At 31.8% G+C, this 20,570-nt stretch overlaps 1 protein-coding gene across 4 annotated transcripts in view; it reads left to right on the forward strand.

Moving 5' to 3' along the window:
- The window catches only part of LOC129984594 (cardioacceleratory peptide receptor-like), a 376,701-nt gene that overhangs the window by 303,651 nt on the left and 52,480 nt on the right, over positions 1–20,570 (forward strand). For all 4 annotated transcript variants that reach the window (XM_056094516.1, XM_056094517.1, XM_056094518.1 and 1 more), the window contains exon 4: positions 10,374–10,467. In XM_056094516.1, coding sequence (XP_055950491.1) covers positions 10,374–10,467 — 94 coding nt within the window. The remainder of the gene's footprint in view (positions 1–10,373; positions 10,468–20,570) is intronic.

Below are 20,570 nucleotides of genomic sequence, written 5' to 3' on the forward strand. Positions count from 1 at the left end.
AACATGGAGTCACCGAAACGCACACAAGCAATGCACAGCAACACTTCTAGCAACAGCAAATGATAAGCAACTCTAAGCATTCTGGGAGAGAGTTCATTCAACTATTTACCAGAGTTGAACTCAAAACACTGCCTCCAGCTCGGTCGCACGGCCTTTTATAGTTCCCGAGACACGGCAGAGATGGTTCTTGAACAGTCAAGTATATCTCGGTTCCTATTGGCTCTCTAACCAAAATTCTAGAAAAAAATCCAGTATTATTTATTTTGTCGTCAAAGTTTCCAAATTCTTCGCCAAGATGCCAAATGGTTGTCAAGTTTGATGCGAAGCCCCGGGATCACTGATTCGGCATCCGATCAGCATTCAAAAGAGCTGATCGAGCTGATTGAAATGATCGTGCTGGGAAGCAACATTACAGATTTGTAACAATGTACAGGATGGTTATAATTGAACTTCCCCTATAATCAGCATCCTACAAGGAAATGGGTGAACGGATTAAAACGAAATTTGATATCTAGACTATACACGTGTATTTGGTATATAGATTATACACGAGATGCGCTCACGGAATTTCAAAGAAGAAAAAAATAGTTCCATAATGTCTACCAGAGGGCGCCTTTTCCGGAAAAACATTAAATTTAACACAATAAACAACCAAAAGGGAATACAGAAACAATATTAACATTTATTGACTAGTTTCTGATCACCTTGTCATCAAACCACATTATGTAAAGGTAAGGAAAAAATATCAGTAAAAAAAAAGTTTAGTTTACTTATAAAGTCTGGTGTGTCGTTGAGGTATTGGAACGTTGAATGACTTAAAGAACTCCATAATACTTCATGTGCGAAGCATCACAACTGATCAGTTACAATCTGCTGTTGAACACACTGTCCATCGACTTGAAATTTTACAGGTGAATGAGGGTGGGCGCATGGCACAACTTTCCCTACATCTACAACAACTGCTCCTCTTGTGCAATTTCATCCTAGTCTGTTCTTGTTTCTGCAAACTGAGTTGGGGTTTGTTTTTTTTCCTCAAACAGCATACTATTACTTAATGGGACTCGAAGACAAGGTGATCAGAAACTAATTAATAAATGTTAATACTGTTTCTGTATTCCGTTTTGTCGTTTGTTGTGTTAAATTTAATGTTTTTCCGGAAAAGGTGCCCTCTGGTAGACATTATGGAACTAAAAAATTTTTCGAAATTCCGTGAGCGCATCTTGTGTATAGTTTATAAACCAAATTTCATTGCAATCCGTTCACCCATTTGTGTTGTAGGATGCTGTTTACAGGGGAAGTTTAATTATAACCACGCTGTATATTAATATGTAATATACCTTTCCAGCGCAGTTCATTCCTTCATAAGGAAGACACTTCCGATGGATACTGAATCAATTACTTCCGGGCTTGGCGACAAACTTGGCGATTTGATAGAGAATTTTACATTTTTGGCTAGAAAATAGAAATCTCTAGAAATTCACAGGCAGTTTGATAATCATTAAAACTCGAATTATTTCAATCCTTCTAAGAGTTCCTTTGCCTTGCTTCGGAACGATTAAAACTTCGAGGGATCGAGTTGGATTGAGTCAGCTGAGTGGTCTCAAGCGATTAGTGCATCAAGTATTGAATCGCGTACCGAATCTTGAAGTCAAATATTGAGGCAGCATTGAGTCGAGCGCTGAGTAGCCAGTGATATAGTCGAGTCCATTTTGAGTCGACAATCAAGTCACTCCTCTAAGCCGAGGCCGACGGATGAAATACACATTCAACTGTTAGATACTAATTTATTATTGCTTACATACTTTTAATTCATTTGATTCATTTCATATTCGTAATGATGGATTTTTGGGATCGATTTTTCATTCGTTTTCTGATATCCTGCAGTTTGAAATATTTTACGTTTATATTTTCAAATGTTTTACGCTACGCTAGGAAAAAAGATATTATTTTAATATTCGCAGTATTTTAGGATCAGCTCATCGATATATTAAATTAAATTTTGATTTCACATGAGTGGAGATATCTGTTAGAGAAACTACGAAACAGTTGAGTCCATGACTCACTTTTTTTTAATAATGAAGTATAAATAAAAGATTAGAAAGGAAGAAATAAGGAAAATCTACTCTTTAGCCAAATAATAAATGTGTATTTTTAAAAATAATTTTACTGTATCTTTTAAATTTTTCAAAATTATTTATTTTTTTTTCGTTTGCGAGATCCTTGTATTTCAAGAAATTTCATATTCCCCTAAATTCAGTAAACAAAATGCTAATGTCGGATGTGTCTAAAGATATTTATGAGAGAGTATCTACAGCATCCTTTGGTGTTTTCATATTAATTTACATTCACTTTCGATAGAGATTGTGAAGGAAAAGATTCTTTTTGTATAGTTTCATTTGTAATTTTAATAAATTTTTAAAAAGTTTCATAAAGCATACATTCCTTAATGTGCTAAAGTGTGGATTTTTTTTAAAGAATTATTTTCAAGTTTTCGGTCATTCATTTCAATTTCGTTATCGTAAGCATAATGGAATTTAGAAATCATTTGTTTCCCAGTTCATTATTTGAGAGTTTTACTTCTGTGGAATCGAAATTTTTAGAAATTAATTGATAGAGTGTTAATTAAGTTAACTGACATTATAATATTAAAATATTTTATTGTCATCTTGAATAGGCAAGTGTAGGAAAATTAAGCTTCTAGGACATCAACTTTCGAGTGAAAAGTTGATTCCAACATTCCACCTTCAAAAGCTTGAAGCAAGTGAAGTTAAATAAAAGTAAAGAAAGGAAAATTCCGAAACAATGCTAAGCATTCAAAAATGCATATATTATTCCCAGACATAAAAACTTTTTTTTTTAATTTTAATAATGAAGAAAAATATTTATCCACTGATATATTTTTTCTTATTTTAACACTGTATAACTTGCCATAATAGACATATTTGATGGCTGAATGACTACTTCAAAATGCAAAATTGAAAGCAGTATCCTCTATTTTATTGTAATATTGAATTTTTTTCTGTATCCAATTATCAACCTACTGCTACCAAAAATACGAAGAAACAACTTTTTGTTGAAAAGTGAGGAGATTATCAACACAAAAACAGAAGTCTCATTTTATAGAATATTTTAAAATGGAACCCATTACAGAATATATTATACTTTTTTAAAATGAAAAGCATCCTACTTATTTTATAGAAGCTCGAAATGTTTTAGACATTAAAAGTTTATTCATTTCGTAAAATATACTTTAAAAGAAGTCGTTTTTTGTCTGAATCTGTTTATTGCCGTTGAAAAAGGTCGCTCTTTTGAAGTATGATCTTATTCATTTTTCGAGGCGAATGTTATTTCTCTTTCCTGTCCATACGAATTGAAAATTTGAATTTTAGCCTCTACAACTTTCAGAAAAAAATGAGCCAATAGATTTATGAAAGAGAAGCTCTGTTAGTAAGAGAAAAAGAAACCACCGAAACTTTTGCATGAGCTTTTATTTTAAATAAGGTATTGTTGGTGCACCGTGTCTTGTTTCGTTTGTAATTTAAAGAATAAATTTTTAGTCATGTCTTTTTCGCTTGCTGTTTTGAAACTGGTACGAGAGAAATTCATACGAATGACTTTAATAAATGTATTTGATTTAAATTTTATGCTGGGGTGACAGATCATAAAACTTACGAACTCCAAAATAAATATTGATTTTTTTCTTCTTCTTCTTTCCTATCTCATTTGCATGTTGTTCCCTTCTGCCGAAAAGGTGTTGAATAAATAACGAACATTTGGGTCTAGAACAATAAACATTTGTTGCGCAGTCATGTCCTAAGTAAGCAATGCGTTCTGCAAACTTTCAGGCAACTTCAAATTTATTTAAGTCACATTTGCATGTGTAAGCTAAGGAAGTTTAAATATTTATTGATAGAGACAAACTGTGTTGAACGTTTCATATGTTGTGGGTAAACTTGATTGCTTATTAAAAGAAATTATTTGTTAAAGTTGAATCTTTTATAGCCTTCTATATTAGGTTTATTTTTTACATTACGTATTGATTACACATATATTTTTAAACTACTATTTAAAGATAAATGTTACTTATGTTAGGCGATACATATTGTTACAAATCTGTAATGTTGTTTTCCAGTACGGTTAGTTCAGTCACTGGAAAGACCATTTTACGATCAGCTCTGCTGGATGCTGATCGGGTGCCGAATCAATTATCCCAGTGCTTGACAACAAACTATATATGTCTGATTGTTCTAAAACCTTCTCTGCCCGGCTACGGGAACAATAAAAGGCTGGCAGTCTAAGTTGAAGACAGTCTTGGAAAGAGTCGTCGAGAGATTTAGAGTCGCATAGCGAGTCAACGGCTAATAGCTATACTAGTCCAGCGAAGCGCAAGCGTTGTGAGGAACTCAAGCGTTTCGTGAATTGAGTTGAGTGCCGAATTGTAGAATTCATGTAGAATCAGCCTCCAGTCGTGTAGTAGTGAGTAGGCAGTTGGATACAGGCGTTTGGAGAGACCGTGGAGCGCAGATACGCAGATTCCCTCCTCCTGCTGAATTCTGTCTGTTCCGGGGGATCGCTATGGTTGTTATTATTACCGATTACTACTTGTGGGCTATTGTCTGTTGCAGTGTGCTGTTATGCGCTGCTTGTGTACGTATGCTTGTGTGTTGTATGCTGTGCATTTGCCGTCTTCGTATTCTTGTCATCGAGTTCGTTAAAATCGTGGTCTTTTGCTACAGAGGCCTGTTGATTGTGTTTCTTCCTCTATTAACAAATCGAAAGAACACCAGATCCATAACAATATGTATTTCTTATTATTAGGTAATTTGTATAATGTCTTAAAATCACCGATTACGTTAAAAAAATCTTTATAGTATGTTTAAATGTACCTATAAAATGGAAAACGAGATAAAAAAAATTCAGTAAATAAAGTTCATTACGTCGAAAAATTTAAAAAATATATATTAAAAGTATAATATATACTCCTTCAGTCTTAACAATTGAATGCTTTGCTCATGTTGTGCTTTTAATTTACATAACTGGATCATTGAATGAATTTTTTTTTAATTCATGACAAAAGGCAAAACAAAATGAAAACGCTCAATGGGGAAGTGACACATATCTTTAAAGCGCACAATAAATATAATAAATATAAAAAATAAACCTGCAATGAGCTTTCGAGATCATGGGAAAAATTGTAAAGAGAGGCTAGGCATATAGAGACAAGTCATTTTTTTGCAAAAGAATGTGGGATCTTAAATGCAAAGGAAGAGCCGCTATTTGTATTGAATCAGTGGGGCCATGTGGACCTACGACATTGATTCGGAATCCGACTCATTTGAAAGTCCGCTCTGTGCGTGGGGTTACTGCATGTTGTATCTGTTGTTTTACAACTTTTCAAAGCCATGAAGTTGTCTCATCACATTCTTGTATAGATTTAAAAGGAGTGGCAAAATAAGCTGAATTGAATATAATTCCTGTGTATGTGCAGATTAAATTTGTTAGGAATGAAAAATTAAAATTCAAGTGTGCGAACAGACGGACAATTTTATTGAATGTGTCAATTTTTTTAATTATTTTTCTACAAAATAATACGATTCTCAATGATCATGCGTTTATAGCAAGTTCATGTTGAAATTTAATCTTCGTCCTGAATTTTCTGATTAGCAATCTTTTTTAATTTCATATGACGACCATCATAAATTCTAGGTAATGACCGTAGATTAATTTTTACTTTCTCAAACTCGAAATATAGAGTACGTAGTGTAATCGTCAAAATCGAATGTTCTGTAGTCGGCAACTCGAGATTTCGACCACTTTTTAAACTTCCCTCAGATCGAAAAACACATTTTTGACTTTAAGTCCGTTTTTCTGTGACAAAGATAAGTCCAAACTGCTGTAAGCTTGGCAGATGAAGTTTGGTATACAATCTTTATGCATTTGTATATTTGTGGATTTCTATTAAATTTTGAGCAAAATCCGTTTAGAGACAAAGAGAGCTAGATGGATAAAATTCAATACACATATATATAGTAATCACCTATCAAATTTAAGCCGTGTTCTACAAAAAGTTGACCGTCTATCCGTCTGTATTTTCAGAAACACATAAACTCTATAACTCAAAAACGCAATGACCTAAATATTTCAAATTTATATGTGATTTTGCGGTTATAATTTTAGATTGTTTTTTACATTTAGATATTAATCAGAAATGACAGCATGTTTGATTTATGTATTTTCGACAGCATTTGTTTTTCCAACTAAAAAACGAACAGCTGATTTCGTTTTTCAGTTGGAAAAAACGTATCTAAAACACAAATTCATTTTTATGCGAGGGTATGCCAGAAAGTTTTTTTAGGTGGGAGACTACTTCCGCTAGCTCAAAATGATTTAAGTTTATTACATCCACAATAAGCGAAATATGCACGCGAAAGATATAAATTTACTTAAATTAAAAAAGAAATTTTAATTTACTGTGTGACACATCAGCCTATTTACATCACATCTCTGATTGAATTGTCTGGAGTTCGTGGATTCCCGCCAGAGGTGACGTTGTTCTTTACGAGATTGCTCATTTCAAATAAAGTAATTTGAAAATGATGTTTTATGCTCTTTTTCTGAAATATAAATTATATGCGTATTTTTAATTTTAAATAATGAGTGTGAACAACGGAAAACATTTCTTGCTGTCTTCATATGCTGTCATTTCTACAGATATTACAAAAGCGTGTACAGCAGCGTTTCTCAACCTTTCAGTATTTGCGGCCCAGTTTTCAATCATAATTTTCATCGCCCCCCCCCCCCACTTACAATAAAATGTATACAAAAATAATGTATATTGAGTATTTTGGATTCTGTTTTAAAATTATTTTTAACTAACTGCCAAAACAAGAGTAAAACCGAGCCAACGTCGGCGAGAAACCACATCTTGCATCTTGGACAAGCCGGCGGTAAACAGATGAAGCGAATGAAAGCGGGGAAAATTTAAATATTATATCTGAAATGAAAGCCAAACAGGGAGATAACGTTAAAAGAATATGAAAGTCAAAAATTTCGTTAATGAAAGTTAACCTAGACGGGGTGAGCTAAATTTAGAAACTGGGAATACCTTTTTTCGAATAATAAAAGAAATAAAACATAGCATAACTAAACAAAAGAATAAAACATAGCATAACTAAACAAAAGAATAAAACATAGCATAACTAAACAAAAGTGAAGAAATAAGCAGTGTTTGTGGAAGGAAATCCACACGATCTATGGCGTCTCGAGCATACGCGGTGAAAATGTCTTCTCATAGGAAGAAAGAAAATGTTCGATAACGCAAGTTTCAATTCCAGCCGATCTCATTCGAGTCGGTCTTTTTAATGCTATCGAATCTATAGTGAATGTGTATGTTATATATGTTTTCGTGTTAATTGCAATTCACCATATTAAATATTCATCGCAGTAGATTTATGCAGACTCATGGATAAATTTTTAAGCGGAAGTAAGCAAGCATTAGACGATAGTCAAGCATCAACAAGTACACAGACGAGCGTGGTTCCGAAAATAAAATCAAGAAAATATTCTCAAGAATATTTGAATTTTGGGTTTACCAGTGCTGAAGTAAATGAAGAAGGCCCTTATGTGTCATTTGCTCAAAAATGTTGGCCGCAGACAACATGAAACCTAATAAACTTAAATGACATTTGGAAACTCTTCATAGTGAGTATGTCAACAAACCCAGAGAATTCTTCGAATTAAAATTAAAATCATATAAAAAGCAAATATCATTTTTAAAGAAACTTTGTCTGTGAATAAAAAGGCTTTAATTGCATCTTACAAAGTTCATATAAAATAGCCAGATGTAAAAAACCTCACCATTGGTGAAGAGCTTATTTTGCCAGCAGCAATTGAGATTGTAGAAACTATGTTTGGAGATAATTTTTCAAAACAATTGCAGTCCATACCTCTTTCAAATGATACTGTTGCTCGTCGAATTGGCGATATAGCCAAAGATGTACAGTGTCAGTTTTTCTCGAAGTTGCGTGATACTGAGAAGCTTTGGCTTCGAAAGCAATGAGTCCTAGTCTGAATATTGTGTTAACTATGATTATAACTGTAGTAAATTATATAAAAATGAGAACCCTGAAATCGAGAATCTTTTCCGCACTTTGTAAAGACATGGTGTTCAGTACATTCAACATTACCATTTTATTGCGAGGCAAGATGGTAATCACGTGGGAAATTTTTGCAACGTGTTTATGAATAAAGAGAAGAAATCGCCATTTTCCTAGAAGAAAACCGACCGGAGGCCGAGAATTTCCTCGATGGTTTATTTTTGATGAAACTGAGGTACCTGGTCGACATATTCGTGAAATTAAATAACTTGAATCTTCAACTCCAAGGAGCAAATACACATATGTTGGATACGAGTGATAAAGTTAATGCTTTTTGTAGAAAATTGGAATTGTAAAGCAGAAATTTAAAGCAAAAAACCTAACAATGTTTGCAAATGTGGATGATTGTACTGAAACTTACAAGGTTGAAGAAGAGCAAGTAAAAGTTTTGTAACCATTGAAAATCTTTTAGCCATGCTGGTAAAGAGTTTTAAAAAAGTATTTTCTTACTGACATCAAACTGATAGCAAGTTACGAGTGAGTTAGGGATCCATTTCATAAGACTCCCGAAGGACTCTCACTTGAGGAAGAAAAATTCCTAGACTTCATGACAAGTGGCGAAACTAAAAGACAATTTAGTAATAAATCGCTATTTGAATTTTGGGCAGGAGTAAGGAAGATTTTTCTGCCCCAAAAACAAGGGCATTTCACATTCTATTACCATTTTCAACATCCAACTTTTGTGAAACTAGATTTTCTGCTGTGGCTTCTTTGAAGACAAAATATAGAAACAGAACTGAGAGTGGTTATTTCTAATATTAAGGCTTCCTTCGAAAAACTTTGCTCTGCAATACAGGCCCAAGAAAGTCACTAATAATTATTAAATTTGTTTTTAATTTAGTATGTTTTGATTTAGTATGTTTTGATTTAGTATGTTTTGATTAAGTAAGTTTTGATTTTGTAAGTTGTTTTACTTTAATAAGTTATTAATTATGTCGAAATGTATTTTGTTTTCTGTGTGTATGTGTGCTTCCCATTCAGTCAGTTAATCAATTTTTAAAATAATATTTTCTCTTGGATATACTCGCGCCCCACCTCTAGTGTGCTCGCGCCCCCCGTGGGGGGCGCGCCCCACAGGTTGAGAATCGCTGGTGTACAGAATAGAACACCGTCTCATACCCTCGCACCCATAGCCATTCTGGTCACTGAACGGTTTGATGGGCATGTTACGGGGATTTTATTAAATACGAAAATATTTACAGAAGAAAAAACGAAAATAACTATGTACAGAAACAAAAGTGTGTACTGGAGAGTTATAGACAATTATTATGCATCGACGGGGACGCGTTCTGGCACTTGAGATTCTACTATATTACTTCCATAAAGTTCAAAAATAGTTAACATTTATAAAATTAAATTACTTTTTACATATTCTGTATTAAATTAAACGTTTTTACAAAAAAGCAGTTTTGAAAGTTAACTTGCAGTTCAGTCGACAAAACAGTCTTTCATAGTTTCAAATTCGTTTTATTCCTACAAACTTGTTTCGTTCTAGAATATCTTTATACAATTCTGTAAAAAAAAAATTGACAAGATAATATTTTGTGAGATCCTACATCTTTAAAAAACTGTTGATGTATTAGAAAAAACATACATTAAATTTAACTAAAACCAAGATAATAGTTAGTATAAAAAAGGATGCAGTTGTTTTAGAAATGCAATAGCCTTATTTTTAATTTCCCCCACATCATGCATTTTATATCAATAAACAATGCATTTCTTGCTGCTTTCGATGTTGTTGATTAACAAGAAAAAAAAAGTACCTTTTATTAATTTCTGATATAATTTTATAAACTTTTAGTCATCCATTTCGATCAGCCATGAATGAAACTGCTCTTAAAATGAATGCAAAAGAAAGTTCTTGAGAAGATATCGTTATTATCTTGAACCGCTTTCCTTTTCATTAAAACTAACTTAGATCATTACTTTTCATAGATAAAAGTTGCTTTCGACAAACTATATCGTAAAGTATGATCATGCTAAAATGCGAAATTTGTTTTTCTTTCTTATTCTTAAGTAACTAAACATTCCATTAAAAAAAATTCATTTTATCTCTTCTAAAGATTACTTATTTGGGGGGGGTAGATACACCTTTCTTTAACTTCTTATTCTCTCCAAATACCTCTACAAATTTTAAAATAAATTACCTGAGATTAAGAGTTTCCAAAATATTCTTCTTTTAAGCCTTCCTTTTCTATTTTTACTTTTCTTTTTCAGGCCCTGGTAACCTACTCATCGACCTACGTGCTGGTGGCGCTGAGCGTTGATCGTTATGATGCCATCGCACATCCTATGAATTTCTCCACCAGCTGTAAGTGAAGAATTTTTTCTCTAAACGGTTTCTCAACAAACCTGCGATCAATAAAATCGAAGGGAAAAGAAAAAAAGAAAGGCCTCATCTGCTCCCTCGAGTATCTGCGGGTTTGTCATTGGCTTAATGACTTGCTGTCCACTCATTTTTTTCGAACGATAGAATGCAATTACTAGTTTGCTAACTAGAGATGGAGACTAAATTAATAAGATAAAACGGCTAGCTTGTAACCGCTGAAGGGTTAACACTCATTTTACAAAGTAGCTGTACTTTTTGCAAAATGTACCTCTTTCAGTGTCATCGGATAACTTGTCAAAAACTTTCTGCCTAAGATAGATAAAAATTAATATTCAACACTTTAGAAATACTTGTATGCTTTTTTTTTTCGTGAACGATATTGTTTTCGTTAAGGAAATAGAATTTATACCTAGCGTCACTTTGAAATCATGATGGATCGCAAACCATTAATCATTTTTGCTTTAATTTTAGACGCATTCACTTTTATCACACATGTTAAAATGTTTATAAAAAAATTAATATACTTTTTTAACCCTTCTTTGCATGATTTTTTTGTGAAATAAATCATAATTATATAGTTTATGCTCTAGATTAAAGGAAAAATGTTAAAAAAATATTAGTATAAATATATAATATAATAAAAAAACAGTATGATTGAAATATCCATCATCATGCAAATTTACATGTTAAGCTCAGTACAAAATCTTCAGTGTCCTAGTCTTCTCCACTCATTGTAGCTTTTATTAGCAAACAAATCTCAGATTAGTTATTAAAAAATGTTCAAGGAATCGCACGTTTCTTCCAACCGCAACAAACAGCAGAATGACGAGTTCAAACCCGTTATAAGGATTGCGACGTTTTATTTATTTATTGACAGCTACGTTCCTTATTACGCAATAGTCGTGAAAAAGTTGCCTGTATTCAAATTGTATTCAAAACACTTATTTTGAATACAATTTTTTGTTAACTTAAGTGTTATGATGGAAATTTCCATCGTCATGCGAAGGAGGGTTAAATTCAACAGGTTCTAAAATGCGCTTTAAAAATATTTGATTAATGAAACTGCTAAGCGCTGTGCCATGAGCGAAATGTTTTGCATTAACGACCTCTTTATGCGATCTTTTGCACTTCTTGACATGCATTTTTCACGTTTTTCTAAATCATTGCTCATGGAATTTGCTTAGAATCTAATATTATTTTCCTCTTTTGGTATTCATTTGTAGGTTTTTGCCTTTGTATAAATTCTTTTTGTTCAAAATTGCTAGGGATATGTATTGCATCAATATTAATATACAGGGGCTGCTCGTGTCTAGAAAATACAACAGCCCTGGCATTTTCTAGCGCACCAATTCATAATTACCTTTTTTGTTTACATGCAATATTTAAATACATCAACTATTTAACCCATTTTTACTTTCAGTAACTACATACTAGTCATAGCAAAAGCGAGATAAACAATATATAAAAAATCTTCCCTAAATACTGCATTTCTCCTTACTTCCTTTTCTCTTCTGCTACGCATGTGCAGTTTTTGTCATCACACGATTTAAAGGAACTGGTTGAAATCTTTAAATGAATGAAATGTTTCCGGAGATGCTAGAAATAAAACCATAAACTTTCTTTTTTACTTTGACGTGAGTTTGAAAATGAAATCCAAATAATAACAGTTAAGAAATTTAAAAAAAAATTAAACACATTTCTTGAATAAATATGAGCTTCCGATTCCTATGTTTAATTTATCCATACACTTTGTGATTTTTTTTTATTACTCAATTGTTGTTCTTTATGAACGAGAGTTATTATGTCACCCTCCTTTATGTTCCCGCCAAATACATTATTTTTATCGCTCCGTTAGATTAAATTTAAATGAAGTCTTTAGTTCTTCCTAATTTACACTTCTGCTCCATTCGAAAGCGGAAAAGCATAGTGATAGAAAAATTTATTTCGAAGTTAAGTTTTTAATTAAAATTAATTTAAAAAGCTAACAATTGCTGATCAAATTATTCTTACGATATTGTACGCGTCTAATCAATTATTTAATTAATAAATTTTTATTCACTTACTATTTTAAATAATTCAACGAACCAAAATTTAAGATGTGCACCTTCTGATGTTAAGAGTTACAGTGCACAACTTATTATAATGCATTTTTTTTTCTTTTTGCAAAGTTTTATTTCTGCACAGTTATTTACGAAATATTAATGGTTGTTTAGAAAATAATGGTATTTTTAGCATTAGTTTTTAAAAAGGAAAAAAGAAAAATCTCATCAATTTTCGTTTTCAGTGAAACGGAATCAGTTTTGTTCCTTCTAAGTAAAAAAACTCTTTACCTTTAATTCTTGGAATATAATTTGACTTTAAAGATAACCTTTAGCCCATCGCTTCAAGGGACTGATTTCCACACAAAACTCTAATCCCTTGGCTGTTCATGAAATGGGAGTTTTTTCGCATTTTTAAGGATTCACCAATAACAAGAATTAAGAACTTGCATAAAATCTATCGAATAACTATTATAATTTTAAATCTGAAACGTGATAATTTCAGTTTCAAATAAAAAAAACACGTTAAAATAATTTTTTATACTACTTAATAATTCGAACTGAAATTATTTCGCATCTTTATTCTGTAAGAAAATTAGCTGTATAATAAATTGTTTTTAAACCTTCACTAAAATCAATATTGTGTTTCAGTCTTTGTGAGCAAAATTGAAGTCTTCTAGATACTTTTAGTGTCATAGAAGCCATATCACTTGTTGAAGGTTAAGATCTAAAGGCTTTATACGAGAAAAAATGTGCATTTAATTGTTTGAGTGATGAACAAGTTAAATATCGAATTGTCGATATATACAGGGTGATCGAGAAATAACAGGAGGTGTTTGGAGCCCTGTAGCGTGTTATGTAGTGGACGAAATATAACAAAATTTAGCCACCATACACATTAAAGTATGCGGTTTGATTTATCAAGAAAAAAATTAGTACCAAAAATCACCGATAGGGGAAATTCTGGCGCTGCAAGCGCATAATAAGTGGAAAAAGAATAAACAACTGCTATAACAACTGCTAAAGAATAAACAACTAATAAACAACTGCAAACAGTAAATAGCAACACACCAAATACCAATGAAAAACATTTATTGTAGCAACTCAAATTTGTCTTAAGCTGACCACCAGCTTGTATATATATATTATATCTTTCAGACTTCAGGAGTTCTGAATCTTAGCATCGTCTCCAAGTGAAATGTGTAAACATTTAAAGTTTACTTCAAACCTGGGAGAGTAATTAGCGGAAGAATTACCCCTCGATTTTCAAAATAGACCGCGCTTCTCTTTATCATTAAGAAGTGGCAAGGACCACAATTGAACACACAAACTGACTGACGTCGAATTTCTTCAAACTTAGTAATAGATTTACAAACATGAGGATGAATCTGAAGGCAAACTTCGATTCATTTAGCTTTTTACTTTCTTCAATATAAAGTGTAGGGAAAGTATTGCAATCGTCAAAAAATTCGAACTCGAGATTCTGACGAATCTGCACGTCCTATCCATCCTTGACCTCGAAAAACTCAATTTTGGTATTATGTCCGTAACAAAAAAGACTCAAAAACACTTTGATCTAAACGGATGAAATTTTGTATAGGGTCTTTACACCAAATTTATTGGTTTCTATCAAATTTTGACCAAAATCTGTTCGGAGTAAGATTATCTACCCAATTGTTCGAATACAAGTTACCATGTTAGTTAAGTTATAAGTTTATCATAAGAATATAAGTTACTACAAAACGAAGTAAACTATGTAGATAAAATTTAGTGCATGGATTCACCATCTATAGTGTAGAAATCTACCAAATTTTCAGCCAAATCCAACAAACGGTTGACCGCCGTCTTTCGATCTCTACTTTCAGAAGCATGTAAGCGCCATAACTTAAAAACTCAATGATTTATATCAAATTTGTTATCTGATTTTGTGACTTCAGTTGTATTTCTGTGCCAAAGTTTGATTTTAATGAATTGCGAAAAATGGGTTTAAAACATAAATTCGGTTTTTAAATACTATTAACTGTATGTCAGGCATTCATCGCCAATACATTCAACAAGTATCTCACGGTAGATTCAGTAAAAATGCCGAAGGTTAATATTTCGTAATGATGAACCCCAATGCCAAACGTTCTCAAGCATTACCCAAGATTCATAATTTTTTTCGAGGGATAATAAGTTTATTAAAGAAAGCTTGAAAAAAATTGGGTACACTACTCCCTCTGGTTCCATTTTATAATCATCGTGTTATCAAGCACACGGATAGTTCGAACTCCCTAGTGACAAACTTCAACAAAAATTCAAATTTTTTTTTAATTTTGCTTTAAAATCCTGTACCATATTCCATCCCTCTTATTCATGCCTTCTTCTAATTATCCTTTACAAGACAGACAAATAGAAATAATTCAAAAGCAGTTTTTTTTTTTTCAAAGGCATCTAGAAAGAGGAGATGCATCAAAATTTCGAGTGCGGATTTTTTGATGCTTACAACTTTTTTCTTCGGAAACAAAAAGGAACATTTTTGTCCGACTACGTGAGCTATCTTTCCCCCCACCAAATAAAATGAGATTGGTAAGTTTCTGTCTTTTCAAGTGATATTTGATGCAGGAAATAGCCAACGGATACTTTGCAGAGCGGCGCATTTGTTTGAACTTCAGAAATACCGGTTATTTGATTTCAATCTTTTCTACGCCGTTAGGTTTCCCCGAGAGCTGTCGACATGGCTCCAAAAAAATCTCTTACTTTGCCTTTTTGACATATAATGGCGGAATGTTTCTACATCGGGTTCATGACAAACCCCGAATGGTCAAAGAAAAGTCATCATATTTCAATGCTTCGATGTTAATTATAGCTGTACTATATTCGGAAAATTTTAAGAAGCCTAATTAGAAATAACTGTTTAGGTTTGTAATTATTTTCATATTTAGAGTTAGTTGCAAATGAGCATTAGATAAAAATAATTATCATTAGTTTGATAAAAATCTTAAACTTCTTCTCATTACGATAATTTTGTAATATCTTGATTCAGACTGATGAAATAAAAGAGTAGCGTAACAAAACAATTCTTTTATTTACAGCATTATAAATATACTAAAATCAGCTCATTGTCATCTAGGTTAATATTATTTACAAATACCAAATAACAGTTCAATCACGGAATAGTTCCTCGACCAAATCGGAGAATAAGTCATCAAAAAAGGCCGCAAATAGGCTGTTAGCTCTAAACGGCTACATCTGGGCCGTTTCAGAAATCCACCGATCTTTATCAGGTGGATCCTAACACAGAAGTCCGAATCACGCGCAGCTTTCTCAAAAATTCAGGAACAGCTTGTCTGGAAACCGACGTTTCTCCGAATTCCAATTCGAAGCCTTTCTCTCTCTATCCAAAAAATACCGCACTTTATTTCCGTCAAATATCCGCCTCCGATTTTCTCATCAGTGAACTTGAGTTCCTATCACTCAATAGTTGCTCAGCAATGCTTCCTCAATGGTCTCCACTCGATCGTGAGAGTTTCTGTTAAGGATCCCTCTTTGTGGCCGACCCCTCTCGAACACATGTTAATTATAATCAATTAACGGCTAACACCGGCTGAAGCCACACGGATTCGACACTTAATGACAACGGCTGATGGTGATGGATCGTTTTTTGATGATTTAAGGAGTCTCTTCATAAGAGAAAAAAGGTTTTCATCTGGATGTCTTGATGTTCGTTGCTTGAAGATGTGATGGATCTATTTGAAACGACGAAACACACATCTGTGTCCCCTCAGGTGACGTTACATCTGGCCGGAATGCCAATTACCATGTGAGGAAAAGGGGGAAACGTTACTATTCTGATTCAATCCCTCCGGTTAAATACTCTCGTTCGATGTATTTAATAAGACGGATAACTGTTCGGTAAATATCATAATTTAAATCTGTTAATAGACATTTAGCAGACGATTCCTTTTCAGACATTTTATAACTGACTCTATTTTTCTTTCAGTTAAAATGTAAAAGCAAATGATTTTTCTTTCATACGCATATTTTATTAATATTTTTTCGTTTATTTATTGTATAATAGTAAACCTTTTGGAATCTGGCAATGGTTTTTTTAACATATATGCTGTTAAGTTGAAAGAATAAACAAGCCGATGGAATTCTAAAATGTTTGGAGTATTATTTTAGTTTTTAAGAATTTAAGATGCTCTGCAAGCTATAGTTTGAAGCTTAAGAAAACGGGTAATTTTCTAGAAAGCATGTAAAAATAACATTCATCTTTCGCCTTTTAACCCATATACACACTATAGTGCGTTTTATGCTTCTAAATGCAGGAAAGAAAAAAAATTAAGGTTTAAATTTGGTTGTTTAATTCTCATCTGCAATATGGAAGGCGAGAGTGTCATATATCTAGTTGGTGTGTTTTTAGATCACCCTTTTCATTCAGCCATTCCTTCGGAGAACTCAGCCCACACAATGCAACATGATGACAAAATTAGATCTAAAGTATCATTTATTTAGTTTGTTGCGTTTTTTAATGATCATACACTTCGTGTATACAAAATTCCATTTTTTAGACTCGAAAAAATATAAAAAGAAATTCTTTCACTTCTCGACGTCAAATTTCTTTTTGATAATTATTATCCTTTTTATAACACGGTGCGTGAGAAAGTAAAAGAAAGATGCTTTAGTATTTTCATTCATAGTTTTAATTCTACAATTCGTTTTCGATTATTAGAACAAAAAGAAAACAGGAATTCAAACATTATTGCTCCTTTCTTTGGAGGAATATTTTTTCCTGCTGCTGCTTTTTAATTCTTAAACCGATTCTTTCATCGTAACTATTACATTTTCACACTGCATTTTACGTACGTTCCTCACATTTTAAATCACTTTTCTTTCTCCTCATTTTACTGTCTTGTGTTGTTAGTGTATTACCGAAATCACGATGCAGGTAGTATATCATCAACTAAAATGTCAAGAATGTTGTGCTTTCCTGTCCGATATTTATCCCCTCAAAACACAATACAGAAATTAAAATATGAAATTACAAGCAAATTTTTTCTTCAATATATTATTTTTTCATTATAAAGCATTTTTTTAAACTACTATCCATTCAATGTTTTTGTCTTTTACATTTTTAGCAATAAAACGCTGAATAAAATTGTGAAGCAAGGTGTCAGTTTCAACCAAAAGCTGATATTTGCTTGCTCTTTCGGGTAAAATTATCTTCTTTAGGCTTCAAAGAGAAAAAAAAAACCATTGCATCTCGATTTTTTTCTGCGTTTTACTAGAATTACATTTTTTTTAAAAAATGAAAATAAGATAAAGAGAATTCGTTAGCAAAGAGATTTCGCCATGCAATGGCAGCCATCTGAGGGTAAAAATTATTATTTATCATGATTCAAAGAGTTAAAACACGGAGCCGTAATTTTTGACAGTAAGAAAGCAGAAAAAAAAAATCTTCTTCAAGTTCTTTTGCATGAACCTTGCGGCATTTTCAAAGAAAAAAGAAAATATTTCTGGACGTTGATATATTAGAAATTTTTTTGAAATAAAGAATGATTTATTTCCAAAGTAAATAAAAAATAAAACTCTTCTAAGAAGAAAGTAAATAAATTGACATGTTTTGTATTTCTGTTCTGTTGGAAAGTGACAAAGGGGGATTTAACATTCAATGATTTTAAAAATAAAAGCGAATACCGGTACAATCAACAGAACACTTTGTTTAATACAGAACTATCAAATACGGTCCAAATATTGAAATTTCAAATATGAACCTCAAAATGACATTAGTTATTTAATTAATTTAGAATTAGGTAATTTTGATCAGTAATTTCCGAAACTATTATTTTATAAAAACAGATTTCACGGCTTGTTAAAATTCAAAAATTACTTTTTCAATAATATTAATTTAGCTATGCATGAATTTCCCCCAATTTTTAACAATTTAATAAAAATATTTTTATATATAATTTGCGGCAGTTTTTTTCCATTTCAAGTCACTTTTATTTTTTCATCAAATATTTAATTTCGTAGTTTTTATCCATTTTTTAAAAATATGAAGTGAAGATTTTGCTTAATTTTTCATATTATTTTAAAAATCATGCAATAAATTTTACTTTTTTTTTCGTCAAATTTTTTGGAGAATTTGTCATTAAAATCTTCTAAAGTAAGTAAGTATATTATGAAACATTATCATTTAATCTAAATGAATCGCTATTTTTTTATTATTTTTGTTGGCGGGTTTTAATCCAGCTAGCGTGCTTTTGAGCGTAAAATGCGGCGCATTATTTTATAATTAATTATTATAAAATTGCATATTTTGATTAAGTTAAAAAGTTTTATAATTTTATAAAAGAGTTTCATAATTAATTATTATAATTAATTGCATATTTGGATTAAGGAATAAGAAACTGAAGATACCTTTCAGTTCGATGTCTGCTATATGATTTGACTCCTTTAGGGCAGTCAGTGGCTCGGTTTCAAAGTCTCAAACAATTTGCAATGCCATGAATATTAAATTATGCGCAAAAATTTAAACTCCATCAATATTCGCAGCGAATAAATTCGTCGCCAGAAGCAGTAATTTAAACATTCGTTAACTTTTCAGGACTATCTGTGTAAAATTAAAATTCTCTGGACAATTTTTTAACGAAATAGAACATTTGAAAATTTTACAAAATAGTACTAAATTTGATATATTTAAATCGCCGAGTTTTTTTAATTGTCACATTCATCTGCTTATGCCGACGGATTATATTTGGTTTTTAAATTTAAAACGTGTCTACAATATACATGTTGAATTTGTATACCGAATTTTATCCATCTAGGTCTCTTTGATTTGTAGTTATAGTATTTACTTATATTGGAAAAGCCGTGCAGACTTCCCCTGAATGTATTTTCTTGAAAATTTGATAGAAATCTACTAATGATCGAATGATCTATTTCAAACCATTTTATAGTTATCTTTGTCACGGACAAATAGACATTTTCCAAAAATATATTTTTCGAACTCAGGGTGGTGTAAAAGATGGATATTTTTCAAAATCTCAATTTCGATTTTTTTATTTTTTTTGATAATTACATTTATTTCTCTTTACTCCGCATACCAGAATGTAAAAAAAAACTGTACTACAAATTAATTAATATCTTACAAATAATTTTTTTTAAAATATTTTCGTGTGATATTATTTCCAGAATGTATCCAATGTCGTTTTTTCGTAGAGACAGACAAGCAAATTCAGAAACGTCCTATACCAAGCATTGTATACAACTCGATTTGTTTCATGCATATAAAGATGGAATTTATAATCGATTTTTCACTTTCTCCCTAGGTTGCATTCTGAAATTACTGGTTCAGAATAGTATTATTAAATATTTTAGTAACTTAACTATCAGATTGTCTTGCTTTATTAATTTAATTAAAATGTGGATTCCAACTTCCATTGGCGCAACTTGATAGTGACTATCACAAAAATTTTGTTTCAAAATTTCATAAGGTTTATTACAATAAATAATAAAATAAAGCTCAGATAAAATAAATGAACTGAAATAAAAATGACCCTTTATTTTTATGCATTGATAAAAATGAGTTTAAAAAACACTATTTATGTTGAAATTATTTCATCCTTTTTGTCACGAGACTGACTTCATCTGATTTGACAAAATTCTTTTTATTCTTTGCTACTTAAAATTGAGAAAAGGATTGCACATTTTCTATTCTGATAATACAGATTAGAGTTCCTTTCCTGTTAGCAGTTGTGTAAACAGAATATAATGCAAAATGAATGATGCATTTGTGATGCTGAACTCTTGGGAAATAAAGTGCCTGAGCTGTGCGTTCGAAAAGCCGAATTAGAATACGAATGATTCATATTTTGCGCTGAAAAGAGCCAGTAAATTAGGTTTCATTGAAATGTCTTGAACCAACATAAATCTATTAAGAAACTTCTATCTGTGAGATTTTTTGGAGAAAAATGATGCATAGGCCATTTTTATATCTCTATATGACATTCGGCACTTCTAAACAGTTTATTGGAGAAAGAAGACGCATGCGCAGTTATATAT

Source organism: Argiope bruennichi, chromosome 9, assembly GCF_947563725.1.
Source record: "Argiope bruennichi chromosome 9, qqArgBrue1.1, whole genome shotgun sequence".
Classification (NCBI taxonomy): Eukaryota; Metazoa; Arthropoda; class Arachnida; order Araneae; family Araneidae; genus Argiope; species Argiope bruennichi.